General features: G+C 40.8%; 2 protein-coding genes across 2 annotated transcripts; one reads left to right on the plus strand and one right to left on the minus strand.

Moving 5' to 3' along the window:
* Positions 1–1804: 1804 nt before the first annotated feature.
* Positions 1805–5168, minus strand: stpg1 (sperm-tail PG-rich repeat containing 1). Its single transcript, XM_041956068.1, has 8 exons — positions 5138–5168; positions 4935–5062; positions 4740–4841; positions 3919–4098; positions 3708–3816; positions 3402–3570; positions 3130–3320; positions 1805–1878 (listed from the first exon to the last, which is right to left on the minus strand). Exons 1-8 carry the CDS (start codon positions 5166–5168, stop codon positions 1805–1807), a joined length of 984 nt encoding a protein of 327 aa, XP_041812002.1.
* Positions 5169–5361: 193 nt separating this feature from the next.
* On the plus strand, positions 5362–9940 carry meaf6 (MYST/Esa1-associated factor 6). Its single transcript, XM_041955598.1, has 7 exons — positions 5362–5457; positions 5971–6086; positions 6574–6661; positions 6772–6817; positions 6906–7098; positions 9350–9383; positions 9483–9940. Exons 1-7 carry the CDS (start codon positions 5368–5370, stop codon positions 9495–9497), a joined length of 582 nt encoding a protein of 193 aa, XP_041811532.1. The 5' UTR covers positions 5362–5367; the 3' UTR covers positions 9498–9940.
* Positions 9941–15068: the final 5128 nt, after the last annotated feature.

A 15068-nucleotide genomic window follows, 5' to 3' on the forward strand; every position in this document is an offset into this window, starting at 1 on the left:
AACATTCGTCTGGATCCTCCCTGTGCGTTTGACCAGAGGGGAGAGCACATTTCTGCCTGCAAAGGGGAGTTATAAAATGCTCTTTTCATTGTAAAAGCTCCCAGTACACAATGGTTTGGTTTTACAGGGCGAGTACACATATTTGGAGAGCACACACTGCTGAAGTCAGAGTCTGAATATAACCACAGCTGCTACAGTGTGGGAGTCAAGCATGTCTGCAGTTGGTGTGGTTATCAAGAGCAGAGCTGGGGAAAAATGTCCAACTGATTTCCTTGCGAGCAGATGACACTGCGGTTTAAGCTGGGTCGCATCCTTTGTCTCTGCAGATGGAAATAAGGACGAGGTATAATTAACTCTAGCGCTCTGTTGTTGTTTTTTCTGTTGTTTCCAGAGAGCAGATATCTCGCTGTGACATTAATTTCCATGTTCACAGTTGCGTCTGGTGAACACAAAATTGCACGTCAATGTTTGAGGCAACTTTCCTGTGAGAGAGAACTTTGTCTTAAAGCAGAAGTTTGACATGTTGAGAAATAGGCTCGCTCGCTTTTTGGTGGAGAGTTCGATGAGAACGACTTTCACATCTGTATGGTAATTAAGAAGCTACAGCCAGCAGGCGGTTAGCTTAGCTTAAACTGGAAACAGCTAGCCCTGCTCTGTCTACAGCACCTCTAAAACTAACTTTTTTTTTTTTTTTACAGTTGCCAGGCAACCAGCAGGAAGTTACTGTGCCTGGACAAAAAACAGTAGTCCTTAACATATTAATTAGAGAGCTGGCGTTAATTTAAACTGGCGATACCTTGTTTTTTGGCCACTTGGGAACAGAGAAGAATGACGTTGTGAACACAACACTGACATCACCTCTTAAGCTAATATAGCAAACTTGTTAGCAAACAGTTATTTACACATTACAGCAGATAGGAAGCAACATTAGAGATTATTCTGAATCGCGTCTGTGGCCACCCATCTAACTCTCCTTCCCAAAACAGTCTTTTCAGTGTCCAGTGTGTAGCATTTAGTGGCTTCTAGTGGTGAGGTTGCACACTGCAACCAACTACACACCCCTTGCCTCGCCCTCCTCTATGGTGGCCACAAAACCTGTGAAAAATGTGAAAGTCCCTCTGCAGAGCCAGTTTTAGTTTGTCTTAATGAAAGCATAATTGTGAATATTATATTTCACATCTGCCAATAGCTCCCGCTAAATCCTACACACTAGACCTTAAAGACAACACAAAAGTGGGTTCAGAAGAGTCTTGCAGCCACTGTTCAAACAATATGACATCTGATAAAGGGAGTGACCTTCGTGTCCATTTGTCTATCGGGTTAAACACCATCCCTGCATCATGCCCAGCCGGTCACATTGCTCACATACAGAGTCACTCTCCACCCCTCTGCCTGCCCTGTAGCAGTTGGCACAGTGGTGTCATCTCGAGCTCTCAGCTGTTACTGTGGCGTACCACTGGCTGGACCAGCAGCTGCTGGGGACTGCAGCAACACTTGCTGCTATATCATCTAAAGCTTTGGGCATCAGGAAACCAGGGTGAGGATAAAACATATGGCTTCTCAAGTGTTTTGGCATTCCCTTACATCCCCATTACAGAAAATGACTCACTAATGTCCCAACAGTCTTACATCTCATTGGCCAACTTTAACATGGAAATAGAAATACTGATCTAAAAAAATATCAGAGCTACATGAACCCACGTACATTTAAAGACACCTTGCATAGAAGCATTTTGATACAGATAATCATAGTTTGTGTGTGTGAACAATTTACATATCTGCAGTGCAGGTTTCCTTGAAAGCTTCACAGAGGAATCCAGACCCTGGATTCATTGTAAAAGAAGGACCGCTTAGACAAAATCTGTGGATCATAGAAACCTGAAAAGATGAAGAGAAAATTTAACTTAATGCTTTCATACTTGCAACTATATGAGCAACTGAAATACTCAAATTAAGACCTAATATGTTATTACTAATGCTAACAACAGTTCATGAAGCAATTCTCAACATACTTGTCTTTCATCAACATCAAACACACGGACGACCTGACCAAAATGACAACCCACACCAAAAACAAGTCATGCACAGATTGCACGATTTATTGTTTTGTCTGACAGTTTAAATCAAACTGAATTTATATGATAGGACAGAGAAAGGTTGCAGAGGAGATACTCTTCTTTCTTGCTTTCAGGTGATAAGAGACAGAGATGAATGTTCAGTGACTAACAGCTTTGGTCTCCCGATAAAATCCCAAAAGTGAAGGTCATTCCCTGTTTTAATGTATCACACAGCTTGATGTACGTGGAGAATTTACCCACTCAGCTCCAGGCAAAACATTTTTGTGCTACTTGTGTTGCCAATCACAAGTTACTCATCAGTGAAATCTGTGAGGCTTGTGGTGCAACCGACAGCGAATGTGGGCTCAGCACATCATCATAAGCAATAAATACCACAAGTGAAAGAACAATGAGAAAATTTAAAGGCAAAGTAACTTTATGCAGCTGCTACTCCAATAAAACCTCATTAACCCCTCTGACTTTATAGGTTTCAGGGTCACAACCTAGACTGTAACCTGTTAACAAAAGCATAACTAACTTTGGGACTGATAGGGTTAAAGCAATATTCCTGGAGTTGCTTTATGATAAAATATTGTCATTAAATTTTTATGCACACCTACTTTTCCTTACCCTGCCTCATTTACATAAACTTAAGTCAGCAATTTCCTACACTTACCACACTCAGCTCCCACAATAGGGATGCACATTTTCTGCAGACCTAATCCCAATATATTTCTTTAAAGATGTACAAATTAGCATGTGACTACAACATGGAAACTAGTGTGTATAAATTCCACACCAAAGCCACCTCACTGCAGAAGTCAGTATCTCAGCCTGTTCTGCACATCTGTGTGAAATGATCATTCTAGAAAGAAACCTTTTCTTCGATTTTGGATAGATCACACAATCTGTAGCTGCACTGGAAACATCACATCACTTATATTTTCCAGAGAAATAAGAAAAATACCAACCAACAACCAAAATATCCACTAAAATGCATGTTTTTTAAATATATGTATGTTTTATGTACTACATTAGATAATTATTTACATTCATAGGGATATGTCAATACCTGGCCCTGGCCTCATATCAGCCTGTGCGTTTCGGGGTATTCTTTCAGTTCTGGATGCAAATGCAGCAGTGGGAATGGGATGCTTAGACGACCTGTTATAATTTCCTATGTCGTACTGCCCAGGGCCTGGCAAGGGAGGGTCCTTAGGAACCATCAGAGGAGGCGCTGATATTGCCAAATAATATCCCCTCCTTGAAACACAGTTAACAGAATTAACATTTACATACATTTACATGCAAACCCAAATCCATAAATTTTGTGCATTTACTCACGGTAGGATGGTCCTCTTCACCGGTGCAGGGGTCTGATGCGGACTGTAGGCCCCTGGACCCGGTACACCGTAGTCCACTGGAGCAGGGATCCTCTGAGTTTTTGATTTGAAGGGGGACAAAACCGCCATGGACCCGTGCTGGATTACATTGTCGTTCACTTCGTAGTGGCCTTTAACAAATGTATGATGTGAGATTTAAATAAAATATGATTGTTGCAAGAATAAAAACAGATAAGACACAAAAAAACTACAAACTGTGGTTATGCATGACTTTGCATCGAAAACTTGGAGAGATAGAGGTAGTTACATGGTGATGGCACGTTTTTGTTTGGGTAAAAAGAGTCTCGTCCAGTTTTTGACAGGAAAGCTGATGTACCAACCACTGAGGAGAATCTCTGTCTACCACCACAACAGACCTGCCCATACAGAAGAAACCAAAAACTACATTAACAACAGCGCGCACAACACAGTCTCAGAAGACAGTCTCTAAAAGCAACTAGTTTAATTCACACACATACATCAAATTGATTCGGCGCTGGAGTATTGTGCTTCGGACCATCCAGCTGCACAGCCACGGGCAGCCTGAACACTCTGGAGACTCCAATGTTGAAGTCATACTTGTTTATGAGGCAGCTCTGCAGATTGTATGCATTTGGTCCAGGGGTGCCTCTCTGTGGGTTTCTGGTAGCCCTGGCAGCCTATTGGAGAGGATGATGTGACAAAGACAATTCAATGCTCCTGTGGGTGCTTTAAAAATATTTGATGTGTTCACAGGCAATCAGCAAAATCTAAAGTGTCAAGGCTGTAACTGCCACAGAAGGTTTTTTTTATCTGTTTAGCAACTTAAGACAATGTTTTTATTTTTGTTTTAGAATATTATTAGCAGGACTTAAGAGGCTATAGACATGCTTGTGACTCTGTGAGGCTGCTGAACACTAACACTAGCATGGCAACATGCAATGACAATGCTAGCATGTTTGCCATCTTAGTTTTGGCATGCTAACATTTAGTTAACTAATTAGCAAAAATTATTAACATTTTGACCTGCTGATGACACTAGATGAAAAGCTAAGGGATCAAGAAAGTAATAATAACTAATCCTTGAAACAAATTTCATGACAATTCAAAACATGACTGTCTATACAAAATGTATGCAAATCCATCATGAATATGTTTACATACTTCACATTATAAACTTTGACCTGCTGGTGCCAAAGACAGGAGGATGCATCCTCTGTGGACCATGAGTGTCTGTGCAAAATGTCATGGCGAGCTGTCGAACAGTTGTTGAGGAATTTCAGTCTGAACTGAAATCAGAGCAGTGACTCTGGGACCTGACCTTGGATGCGACGAAGCCTGTTGTGCCTTTCTTTGAGAAGGAAGGACTCCTGACTTCAGCGTTGGAGATACAGCCATAGCTGCCTGGTCCTGGATTTTCATTCTAAAACAAACACACATCATCACATTTATGCTGCATTGTTGGTTCTCTTTAGCTGATCATTTGTAGTGATTCCAGGTGAGTCAGATTCCCTACCGAACAGACACGTGAAGGGAATCTCTGAGCTTGACATGAAAACCCCTTCTTTTCTTGATTTGTTATCACCACTCTTTGGTATTTTGTTGGTATTGATGATGAAACGGTATCAGCTGGAATCTTATCTGCTTTAAGATTAAAAGAACAAGTGAGTCACGTACTTTTAGCTACAAAAATGAAATAAATCTTTCACTTAGACTCACTCTTATTAAATCCTCGATACATGTTGCCCATGGTTCAGATGGATGTCACGGAGAAAGTTAACTACTGTTCACAGATCATGTTTCTATAGCGACGTAATAACAGAGTGTGGGTCGCTCTCACGACCTGTTGTCTTTTAGCGCCATCTCTCGGAAAGTGGTGATTTAGCAGGCGCTATATACAAACCCACACCAACCCGCCTCTGTTATGTTTCTCGATAGCTACATTCATCATGGCGATGCATGCGAAGGCGACTCCGCCGCAGATCCCGGACACCCGCCGGGAGCTCGCTGAACTGGTGAAGAGGAAACAAGAACTTGCTGTAAGTACATGTCACCGCAATTGTGTTGAGGGTGAAATAGACACCAAGCGTTTTGCCATTCAGAATTACAGGAGGCTCTAACTTCAATCTCAGCGTTCGCCGTTTGCTAACCGGGGCCTTGCTAAATGCTAAGCTAATGATAGCGGTTGCTCTTGTTCCCTCCAGTCGTGTTGGTTGTCCCTGCTATCTTAGCTAGAGAGCTAACGTTTCTGTGAAGACAATTCCGTGAGAGACTCGTTAAGTTAACGTTATTAACTGTTGTCTAGCTAACTAGCATCGACTCTGAGGGTAATGTTTGAGAACAGCAACAAAAGTTTTACTAGCTTTTGATGTACATTTTATAACTGCAGCGTAGTTCGCCGAATGCGTTTGCAAGCTAGCATAGCTAAGCTGCATTGTAGCCGCCCGGTTTGGTAGCGTTAGTTCTCGCGTTATCTCGCGTCATCTCTACATAATGTCTTCCTCCTTTTCACAATTAAATCAAGTTTATTCTATTTTATTTTGATATCTTAGGAGACACTGGTGAACTTGGAAAGACAAATATATGCATTTGAAGGGAGCTACCTAGAAGACACGCAAATGTATGGCAACATCATCAGAGGATGGGACCGATACCTCACCAACCAAAAGTAAGTATCAGATAGTGTATAGAAGAGAAGAAAATAAGGGGAAAGTGTTTGTATGCATTTTTTTGGGGAATGGTTCAACGATGTTGAAGTATCATGGAAGTAAAGAGTGGAGGATTTAGGGGGATCTAGTGGCAGAAATGGAATATGATATTTTCAGTTGTGATTACATTAGTTTATAATCACCTCAAAATAATTGTTACGAAATAATAGGACCCACTCCGGCAGGACACCATGTTGCTGCTGTGTTCTACAGTAGCTCAGGATGGATAAACCAAACACTGACTCTAGAGAATTTTTTTTCTTTGCCTTTTTGGCGTCCACCATACGGGTGGATCAGGCAAGGAGTATTCTGTTGAATGCAACCTCACTGCTAGATCCCACTAAATCCTTTACAGTGGACCTTTAATGGTGAGGTGCATGGTGGGAGCTGTGTCGTTCCACTTGATCATGCGTTACCTACCTAACCATGTTTCTGTAATTTTATCAGGAACTCCAATAGTAAAACCGATAGAAGAAATAGGAAATTCAAGGAAGCAGAGCGTTTATTCAGCAAGTCATCTGTCACGTCAGTTGCAGTAAGTCCCACTCTCACTGGACTTTTCCCATACAGTGTATTATTTTCTCATTTGCTACATGACAAGAAAAGAACTGTTAACGAGACTGTACTCTCTGTTTTGATTTATAGGCAGTATGTGCACTTGGAGGGATACCAGATCACATGAATGAGAAACGTGAGTTGTTTCTGAAACTTTAAAGGTTTCTCCTTCATACTCTTTGGCAATTTCTGACAATGTGTTTGTGCTGTTTGGGTTGCGTCAGGTGAGGCAGGCAGTGGTACGGAAAGTGATGCTTCTCCAGATCTCCAGAACCAGGAGAACGAGCCCAGCCAGGACGATACAGAAGATGTGGACTCAACGCTGCAGGACCTTAAGCCTCAGAAGGCTGCATCCTCCTCCTCCTCAGGCAGCCATCATGGGAGCCACAAGAAGAGGAAGAACAAAAACAGACACAGGTACAAAATCGAGACATGAGACAGTGTGTCAGCATGCTGTTTAATCTCTGCTTCTCCTTCTGAATTTACTGTGAATTGACATCCAATTTCAGGATTTATTGATTAAGGGGCTGTGTGTGTTCATACCTGAACAGCATGTTTATATACACACAACAAAGTAGGTCACTAGAAGAAAGTGGGTCATGCTGGAAGCTGGGCAACATGTATACACGACTGTAGTATAACCTGGTTACTGGAAAATCTGTATACAATTAGCAGGATTCACCACTGCCCTCATCTTATTTTGGTACCATGGCTTAGTCACTGGAAGGGTCTTTGTGATACAAGATGCTTCTTTCTGATTTAGATTTAAACACTCTCTGACAGCAGACTGAATGTTACAAGCAGTCAGTTGTTCAGCTGTGGAAACTCACACTTACATTGAGGCTACTTTGCATCAGATTCAGTCAGATTTTGAATCCAGATAAATTAATTGGGAATATTGAATACCAGGATGCACAGCTACGTGTAATGATTGGGTGGCTGTGGCTCAGCACGTAGAGTTGGCATTTCAGTCCTGGGCTGCTCCTTGTCCACATGTCAAAGTGTTCTTGTGTAAGACACTGAATCCCAGTAGCTCCTGATGGTTCTGGGCCTTGCATGGTAGCTCACTGTGTGAGTGTACATGGATGAATGTGGGGCAAATGGCAACGTTTGTATAAAAGTGCTATAGAAATGCAGTCTATATAAATTAACTTCACTTACATCCTGCAGTTACAGCAATGCTTTCCTTTTTTTAAGTTCTGTTGGTAAAAGGCTCATTAGAAACCCAGTTACAGATGTACATAGCCAAGAAATAGTGTCTCTCCTGGATAGATCTGGCTTTAGACATTAATTAAACATTCATTTTGAGCAGTTCAACCAGTGATTTTTCTTCCCCAGGTTGTGTCATTTCACAGATTTTTGGAGACCCAGAGAGGTCAAAGTGTCAAGTATTTTTAAAGAAAAAGCAAACACTAGAGCAAAGTCTGGAAAAAGAATCATTTTTTGTGTAAGAGAAATATACTGGGGAACCCATCATCTTATATACGGGCTGAATATAAGATGATGGGTTCCCCCCAGTTTTTGAAAAAAAAAAAAAAAGACTTTGAAATACAACATACTTTCAGGCTAGTCCTGTTGGAGAAAGTTTCCCTGAGACGCTGTTAATAAGGATTAGATACTTTTCAGCCCCTTTCTCTTGTTAAAGTGAAAGAAATATTTGTTTGTGAATACATAAATGTCAGGTCCTCAGGTACTAATAATAATACTTCAAATGTAATTTACAGAAATATTTTTAGGCTAAAAGTTTTATATGTTTGGGGATCCACTTAAGAGCATGGAAACGCATTGATTGTTTATTGATAAGTCTGGTAGTTTGAGTAAACAAATGGCTGGTTTGTTAAGCAGACTTGTTTACATTTTCACAAAACCAGTAGAAGATCCAGTAAGTTGCTCTGGAGTGTTCATTGTCGCTGTGTTAGCCTCCTGTTTAATGTCAACCTGTTTTTCCTGACTCAGGCTTCACTGTTCTAACCACACATTAACACAGCAGGTGCTCCACCTAACATGCTGTTCAAAAGTGGGTCTCTCACTCTGTAAAGTCTGGACTGCAGTATTGAGTAGACGTAGGGCTTTAGACTCAGGTTGGTAAACTAACAGCTGCTGCTTTCTTCCTTCCCCTAATGCCGCCCCCCCAGTCCTTCTGCCATGTTTGATTATGACTTTGAGTAAGTCTGAATTTTACTTCCTGCTCCTGTGGTGTTGACATCCTGCCTGCTGTAAACCCCATCCTCAACTTTTCCACCGTTTTTCCTGCTCTCTGTCCACTTCTGTTGACCTAGAGTTTGAGTTTAAGCCTGCTAGTTATTCAATCATACTGCATGTCCAACACGTCTTTCTTTCATTTTGAATGCACATCAGCATCCAGCATTCTAAACTTCATTACATGGTCCTGCTTGTTACTGGGGTGCCTTCATAACTTTCTTACCCCAGATTCCTTTTCAAGTGTGCTTCCACAACTCCAACAGTTTAATAAGGCATTGCTGGTCTTGTCAGATGCTGGGCTGGCTACAGATTTGTGAATGAACAAGAACAAACACATGTTCATTTAGTTTTCATGTTATGGGTTTGTTTTTAGGCTTCTCCATAATACAGTAGTGGTACCACTTTTTTTTTTAACCATAATGACCATGTTGATATCTAATACAGCCATATTTTGTTTTTCTTGCAGATTTGACATGAAGGTTAACAAGAAACCAAGAGCTGTAAGTTGAGTTCTTTTAATTTATTGACAAAGAAAAGCATTTAGTTCTTACATTTTGAGAAGTGATTTTCCTTAATGTTCACCGTCTGTCCTCCTGCAGGATTATTCAACTTAACAAAGACGACTGGAACACCTGGACACACATGAGGACACGTGAAGAGAAACACAAAATTTATGGGCTTTGTGAACTTTTTATGCCTTTTTTTTTTTTTTTTTTTGTTCAAGTTGTCATATTTCAGCCTGTACTGTGTGCATTGCTTGAAACATTCCCCCTTCCACCTACCTTTGGTCATGGTTAATATTTTGACCTACCAATTAAGTAGAAATATGGTTGTGCATGTTACTTGAGGCCTGATGAGGCCCACCTCCAGTAACACACCATCTTGTATAGTGTTAAAAAAAGATTGTATTTATTATGTAGTTAATTTCCATGTTTGCCATTGTGAGAAAGTTTTGCTTTTTGTTAAGCGTCACTTAGTCATCTAACCCCTGAATACCCAGGATTCTTTTATTACATGGTTTGTTTTTCAAAAAAATAATAAAATACCAGTATCGTGATTATGTTTTGGCTTTTTATTAAAATCTATGTCACTGTTAGTGAGGCAGTGCTCTGCATCACTCAGCACAGCAGTTTAGAGATTGTTGGATGTAGTAAACTGGCTGAATTACCCCGAACCTTTGTTGTTTCATGTTGGCAGATGCATGCCTGTGAAACTTTGAAATTGACCAATTTCCCACACACACAGTCCATAAAATGTTATTTTATGGAAGAGTCCAAATATTATCAGTGTTTACCTAACTAATATAGGGAATAGCCAGCACATTCTCTTCTGACGTTTTTCTGTTTGTTTTGTGAAAATAGTTACTAAAGTAAACGGGCATCTCAGAGCACAAGCTGGTGACAGCACCATGCTGTTTACACTGTGGAGTCTGGCTTCTGTCAGTCGTAAACATTAATACGGCATTCTGTTTTAACAAGTAGAAGATTTAAACACCATGAAATTTGTTTCTTTTATGCACTTTGGCCAACAAATGTTTGAAAGTTGCATCTTGTAACTTGTTTTTAACCTACATGTTGTCAGCATGCACTATCCCATTTTCTCCCTAGGGGGCGCCAAAAACACATGGTTGGCCACAGTGTAAATTACAGAGGGTCCATTCACTTGTTCAGATTGGGCATTTATACCTGCAGTCAAGTTTATACAAATTCTGCACAATTGTTTTTATTTTTATTGAATGTATGTCGGTAACTCAAAGTGGTAATAATAACACACATTATTAATAACATGACTTAAGTACAGACAACAGTAATGAAAATAGACCTAATTATAGCACCTATCATTCAAAACGACATAGCACAACATTCTGCACAAAGGTTTAAAGCACAGAAGGACCCATGGAGATGTAGAAGCATTAAAAATAAAAGTGAAAAGACAATAAAATTAGTGCTAAACAATTGCTTTTGTCGGTGAGGTAAAATATCATGTAGGTTTCTGGGTAAAAGCAAGTTTCAAAGGATGATGTTAAAGTTTTCTAACAGTAAGATCACTAATGTAGAAGCTATTTCCAACCAAAAGGGAACATCATATATGTGTGTTTGTGAGTTTATGTATATGTATGTACTTGTTTTCTTGCCACCAGGTAAGATTTTCATCTCTTTACTCTCAAGCTAGAGCAGGCAGGTGATTATGTTAGGTTAGCATTAAAACCGGAGACAGCTAGCCTAGCTCTCTCCAGAATAGAAATAATCCACCTCATAACTCCCCCATAAAACCACAGCTATGTTTCTGTTGGCGTAAGAATTACACAAATATGAGCCTGAAAGGTGCCGCTTAGTCGATTTTTTTACCTATTTCGACAAAGACTGAGTGGCTGTTTCCCTCCTGCTTCCAGCCTTGTGTGATATGCTAAGCTACGATGACCACCTGCCAGCTGTAGTTTCATGTTTAATGGACAGATATGACAGCCGTATCCATCTTCTCATCTAATTCTCAACAAGAAAGTAAATAAGTATATTTCCCAAAATGCCAAACTATTCCTTCAAGGCTATCTTGGTGGGCCCTCACTCGATCCATCCCTATTTGGATATTTGGATCAAAAACATCTTTTGAAGCTCCTTTAGAGTAACTCAAAACTGGAGGAACTTGAGTTTTGCAATGAGTAGCACCATTAGTCACAACTAGCCTGAAACATCACCACATGGGGGGATGGAGACAAGCGTCCTGAGGAACCAGAGCTGCTGACAAACACTTATGATGGAGAGACTGACTGGGAAGAGTCCGTCCCTGGAATGCACTCTTTGGTTTCATGTTGCTCCACCACCGCTCCATCCCAGAGTCACATTTCATCTGGTATGTATGACACCATGACGTTTTTTTCTGCTCGATTTTTCTAACAGGCACTTAGCATTATGACTGGTTTTTAGCCATGCTAGCAGCATGACTCCAGATGACATGACTCTGTTTACATGCACGCTAGTATTCCTCTATTATTATGAATATGACAACATTCAGAATTTGATACAGGTCGTCTAAACAGCATATTCTACTTGGATTTTCCAGATTTGGCCTTATTCTGAGTGGTGCATTTTCCCGTTAAGATGTGTGACTATTCTGGGTTTAGGATAATTATTTGGACATTTATACAGCTCATTCAGAATATGCTTTTTACTGCAGTTAGCAATACACAGTGTCTTCCCTGCTTGCATTGCCTACCCAATTTTTTTTTTTCAAGGCTGGGATCGAGACGCATGCGCATGAAAAGAGCCAACTGAAGGAGAAACACTGCTACTTTTAATTATGAAAGACTGGGATATCAACAGGTTTTTGGATGTGCGCAAATATCACGACACCAACCTTTTCAAGAAGATGGTTGAATGAATAAAAGAGGGAGGCTGTGTCTGTTAATTAGAGTATGCAGGGCTGCATGTAAATACTAGTTGAATATTCATTGTTATTAGCCATGTAAGCAGCTTGGTAGGACTATAGTCTTTTTTTTTTTTTTGAATAATAGGGCTAACGCAATATTTTGTCCATATAAGTGAAGTCACTGTTGGTCTGTTGGTTTTGGTTGAGGCATCAACAAGATGCATTGCAGGGAAATTTGTCACGGACATTCATGGTCCCAGGAGGAAGAATCTGGAGCCTTTGACTTTTCATCCAGTGCCACCTGCTGGTAAATGTTTTCACTCACTACTGAAATACTTTAGCATCACCACAAAGCTTGTACAAGCAGGTACGGTCCCAAGACAGTGCATCTGAAGGACTTGGTCACCATGAGCTGACATTCTGGTCCAGATTAAAATTTCTTGACAACTATTTGATGAGTTGCCATGAATTTTAGTTCGGACATCAATGGTCATTATCACTAGCAAATGTTAGCATGCTAACATGCTAAAGTAAGACGTCAACCGTGGTACTCATACAGGCTTAACATCAGAATGTAGCATCGTCATTGTGAGCATGTTGGCATGTTGACATTAGCTTTAAGCTCAAAGTATTGAGCTGCTGGCATTTATACATGCATTTCATGCTTTTCACTACTTTATTGCACCCAGAGGCAGATACCATTTTGAGGTGTTGTGAATGCTTCCCGCCCACTTACTTCACACACAGGTATCGGTGGGGCCTTCACTTTTTAACCTGTGTGATTCATAACTAATGACAGTGCATTGAGCATCTGCACAGGTCGGAGACATACTTCACATTTTTCTCCCAGCGGCGTTATTTCCTCGTCTCCTCCAGCCGTCCGACACATAGATACCATCGAGGCCGTGGCCGAGCCCAGGTTACATGTCAGCCTATGACTCACTCACAAGCCACATTCAAACTGCTCAACATCACCTACTACGTAATGCAATCTGGCTGGAAACTCGCACTCACACCGGAATACATTCCACACATTTAACTTTGGGGTGTGTGAGTAATGAGGCATGAATCTACAATGTGTGTTTCACCACTTAACAGCAAATCTTTGTTTCATTTCCTGTCACTTCAGGAAATGATCTGGAAAGAGTTGACCAAGGCGAAGTTTAACTGAGCCGTTTGGAGCCGAACAGGATTCCTGAAGTTTAACTTAAATGACTCAGCTGAGTGGCGCCCGGGCCATTCTCCTTCTTGAGTCCAGATTAGAAAGTGCAAACTGTAGTCTAGGGCTTAAAAGAATCTGGTTTGCTGCCAAATGCTCTGGAGTTTGACTCTGAACATGCAAATGTTTCAGTTAGGATGGTCAGTGTCCAAAAGTGGATCACCACGGCTCCCCGGGGAGGCTTCCCGATCTTAATGAACGATCTTGTTGTTGAAAACCAGCGTGTGTGCTCAGCTAAGTGTCAGTCTCACGATGAAAAAACAGCAGCTTTGAATGATGATTCCTTCAACAAGAAACTGAGAGTGCAAAAACACTTCATTTCAACCCTGCTGACCTTTTACTGGAAATGGAGCTTTTCTGCTCGACTGTGCTGTTTGTCATTTCTTGTGGTGTTGTTACATTCCCCGATGAAGGCCAGTCAGAAGATGATTAAAACCTCAGAGTTATGTTTATGTTTCTCTTCAACTCGCCTCAAATACAGGTAAGATATACAGTGGATTCTTAAAAAGTGACTTCAGGTTTTTTAGGACCTGAAACTAAAGAGATGAACAAGTCATAGCATAACACACACATAAATATATTGTTCTTTACCTGCATTTGACCTTACTCATTTAAGTATTATCTATTTCAGTGTTTGATTATCGGAGCACTGAGCATTGTTATCGTGCTTGTCATGATGGATGCTTGTCTTCTGCAAACCGAATCCACATACATACAAATAAACCTGAACCTGAGCCTAAAGGTCATCTTCAGCAAATGACTTTTTATACTTAAACTAATTTGAATGTCCTTTGAAGCACAAATAAAAAAAATAAAAAACTATATCCATTTACTTGTAGTATGCTAGTATGCTGCAGATCAATAACCAGCTTTGGTTTATGCCAATATTTTTATTATTTATGAGGCATTCAATTCACTGGATTGGCCAAAAACATGCATTCCTATCTGGTTATTTTATTCGTAGGCAGTTGGCAAAGCAATCACCTCCACAGGCTACATTCAGGAGCTGTTCCAGAGCTTTTGATCAGACCACATGATCTTCCTCAACAGATCGAGTTTTCTCAGTTGTCACAGAATCAGAGAAGTTCACATTTCCGCTCCTCTGGTCTCTCCGAGGACTTCTCGTCCACGTTGGTTCGGCTTTTGGGACAACTGGATAAACTCCATGTGGTATGTGGCCATGCAGGAAGTTCTGCCACTCCTCCCATCCAGTGGAGGTTTATTGAATTTTTTTGTGCCGCGACAATTCACTGCCATTAAATTGGTATAGAGGCAGAAAGAGAGGATGGAGATCTGAAAACCAGGGAAGTAAAACCACAGTGATCAGCTTGGCTAGAAACCACAGATGTGTTTTGGTAATTTACATGAACTGACCCTCTTTAGAACTCGTCATTCAGAAGTTACAGAAGGGTAAAACACACAGAAACAGAGCTGGCAAATGCTCAATGTGAATTCCTGCTGATAGTAAACACAACACGAGGACCTTCAATGACTTAAAGAAATATTTGGTACAAATACTGCAAATGCTGGAGGGTCTCGTGCGAGGCGTAGCCCCCGTCCTTCTTCTGCGGTCTGTCAGTCGCAGTAATGTCGCCCTAAT

The sequence above is a fragment of the Chelmon rostratus genome, chromosome 16, assembly GCF_017976325.1.
Source record: "Chelmon rostratus isolate fCheRos1 chromosome 16, fCheRos1.pri, whole genome shotgun sequence".
In the NCBI taxonomy this organism is placed as follows: domain Eukaryota; kingdom Metazoa; phylum Chordata; class Actinopteri; order Chaetodontiformes; family Chaetodontidae; genus Chelmon; species Chelmon rostratus.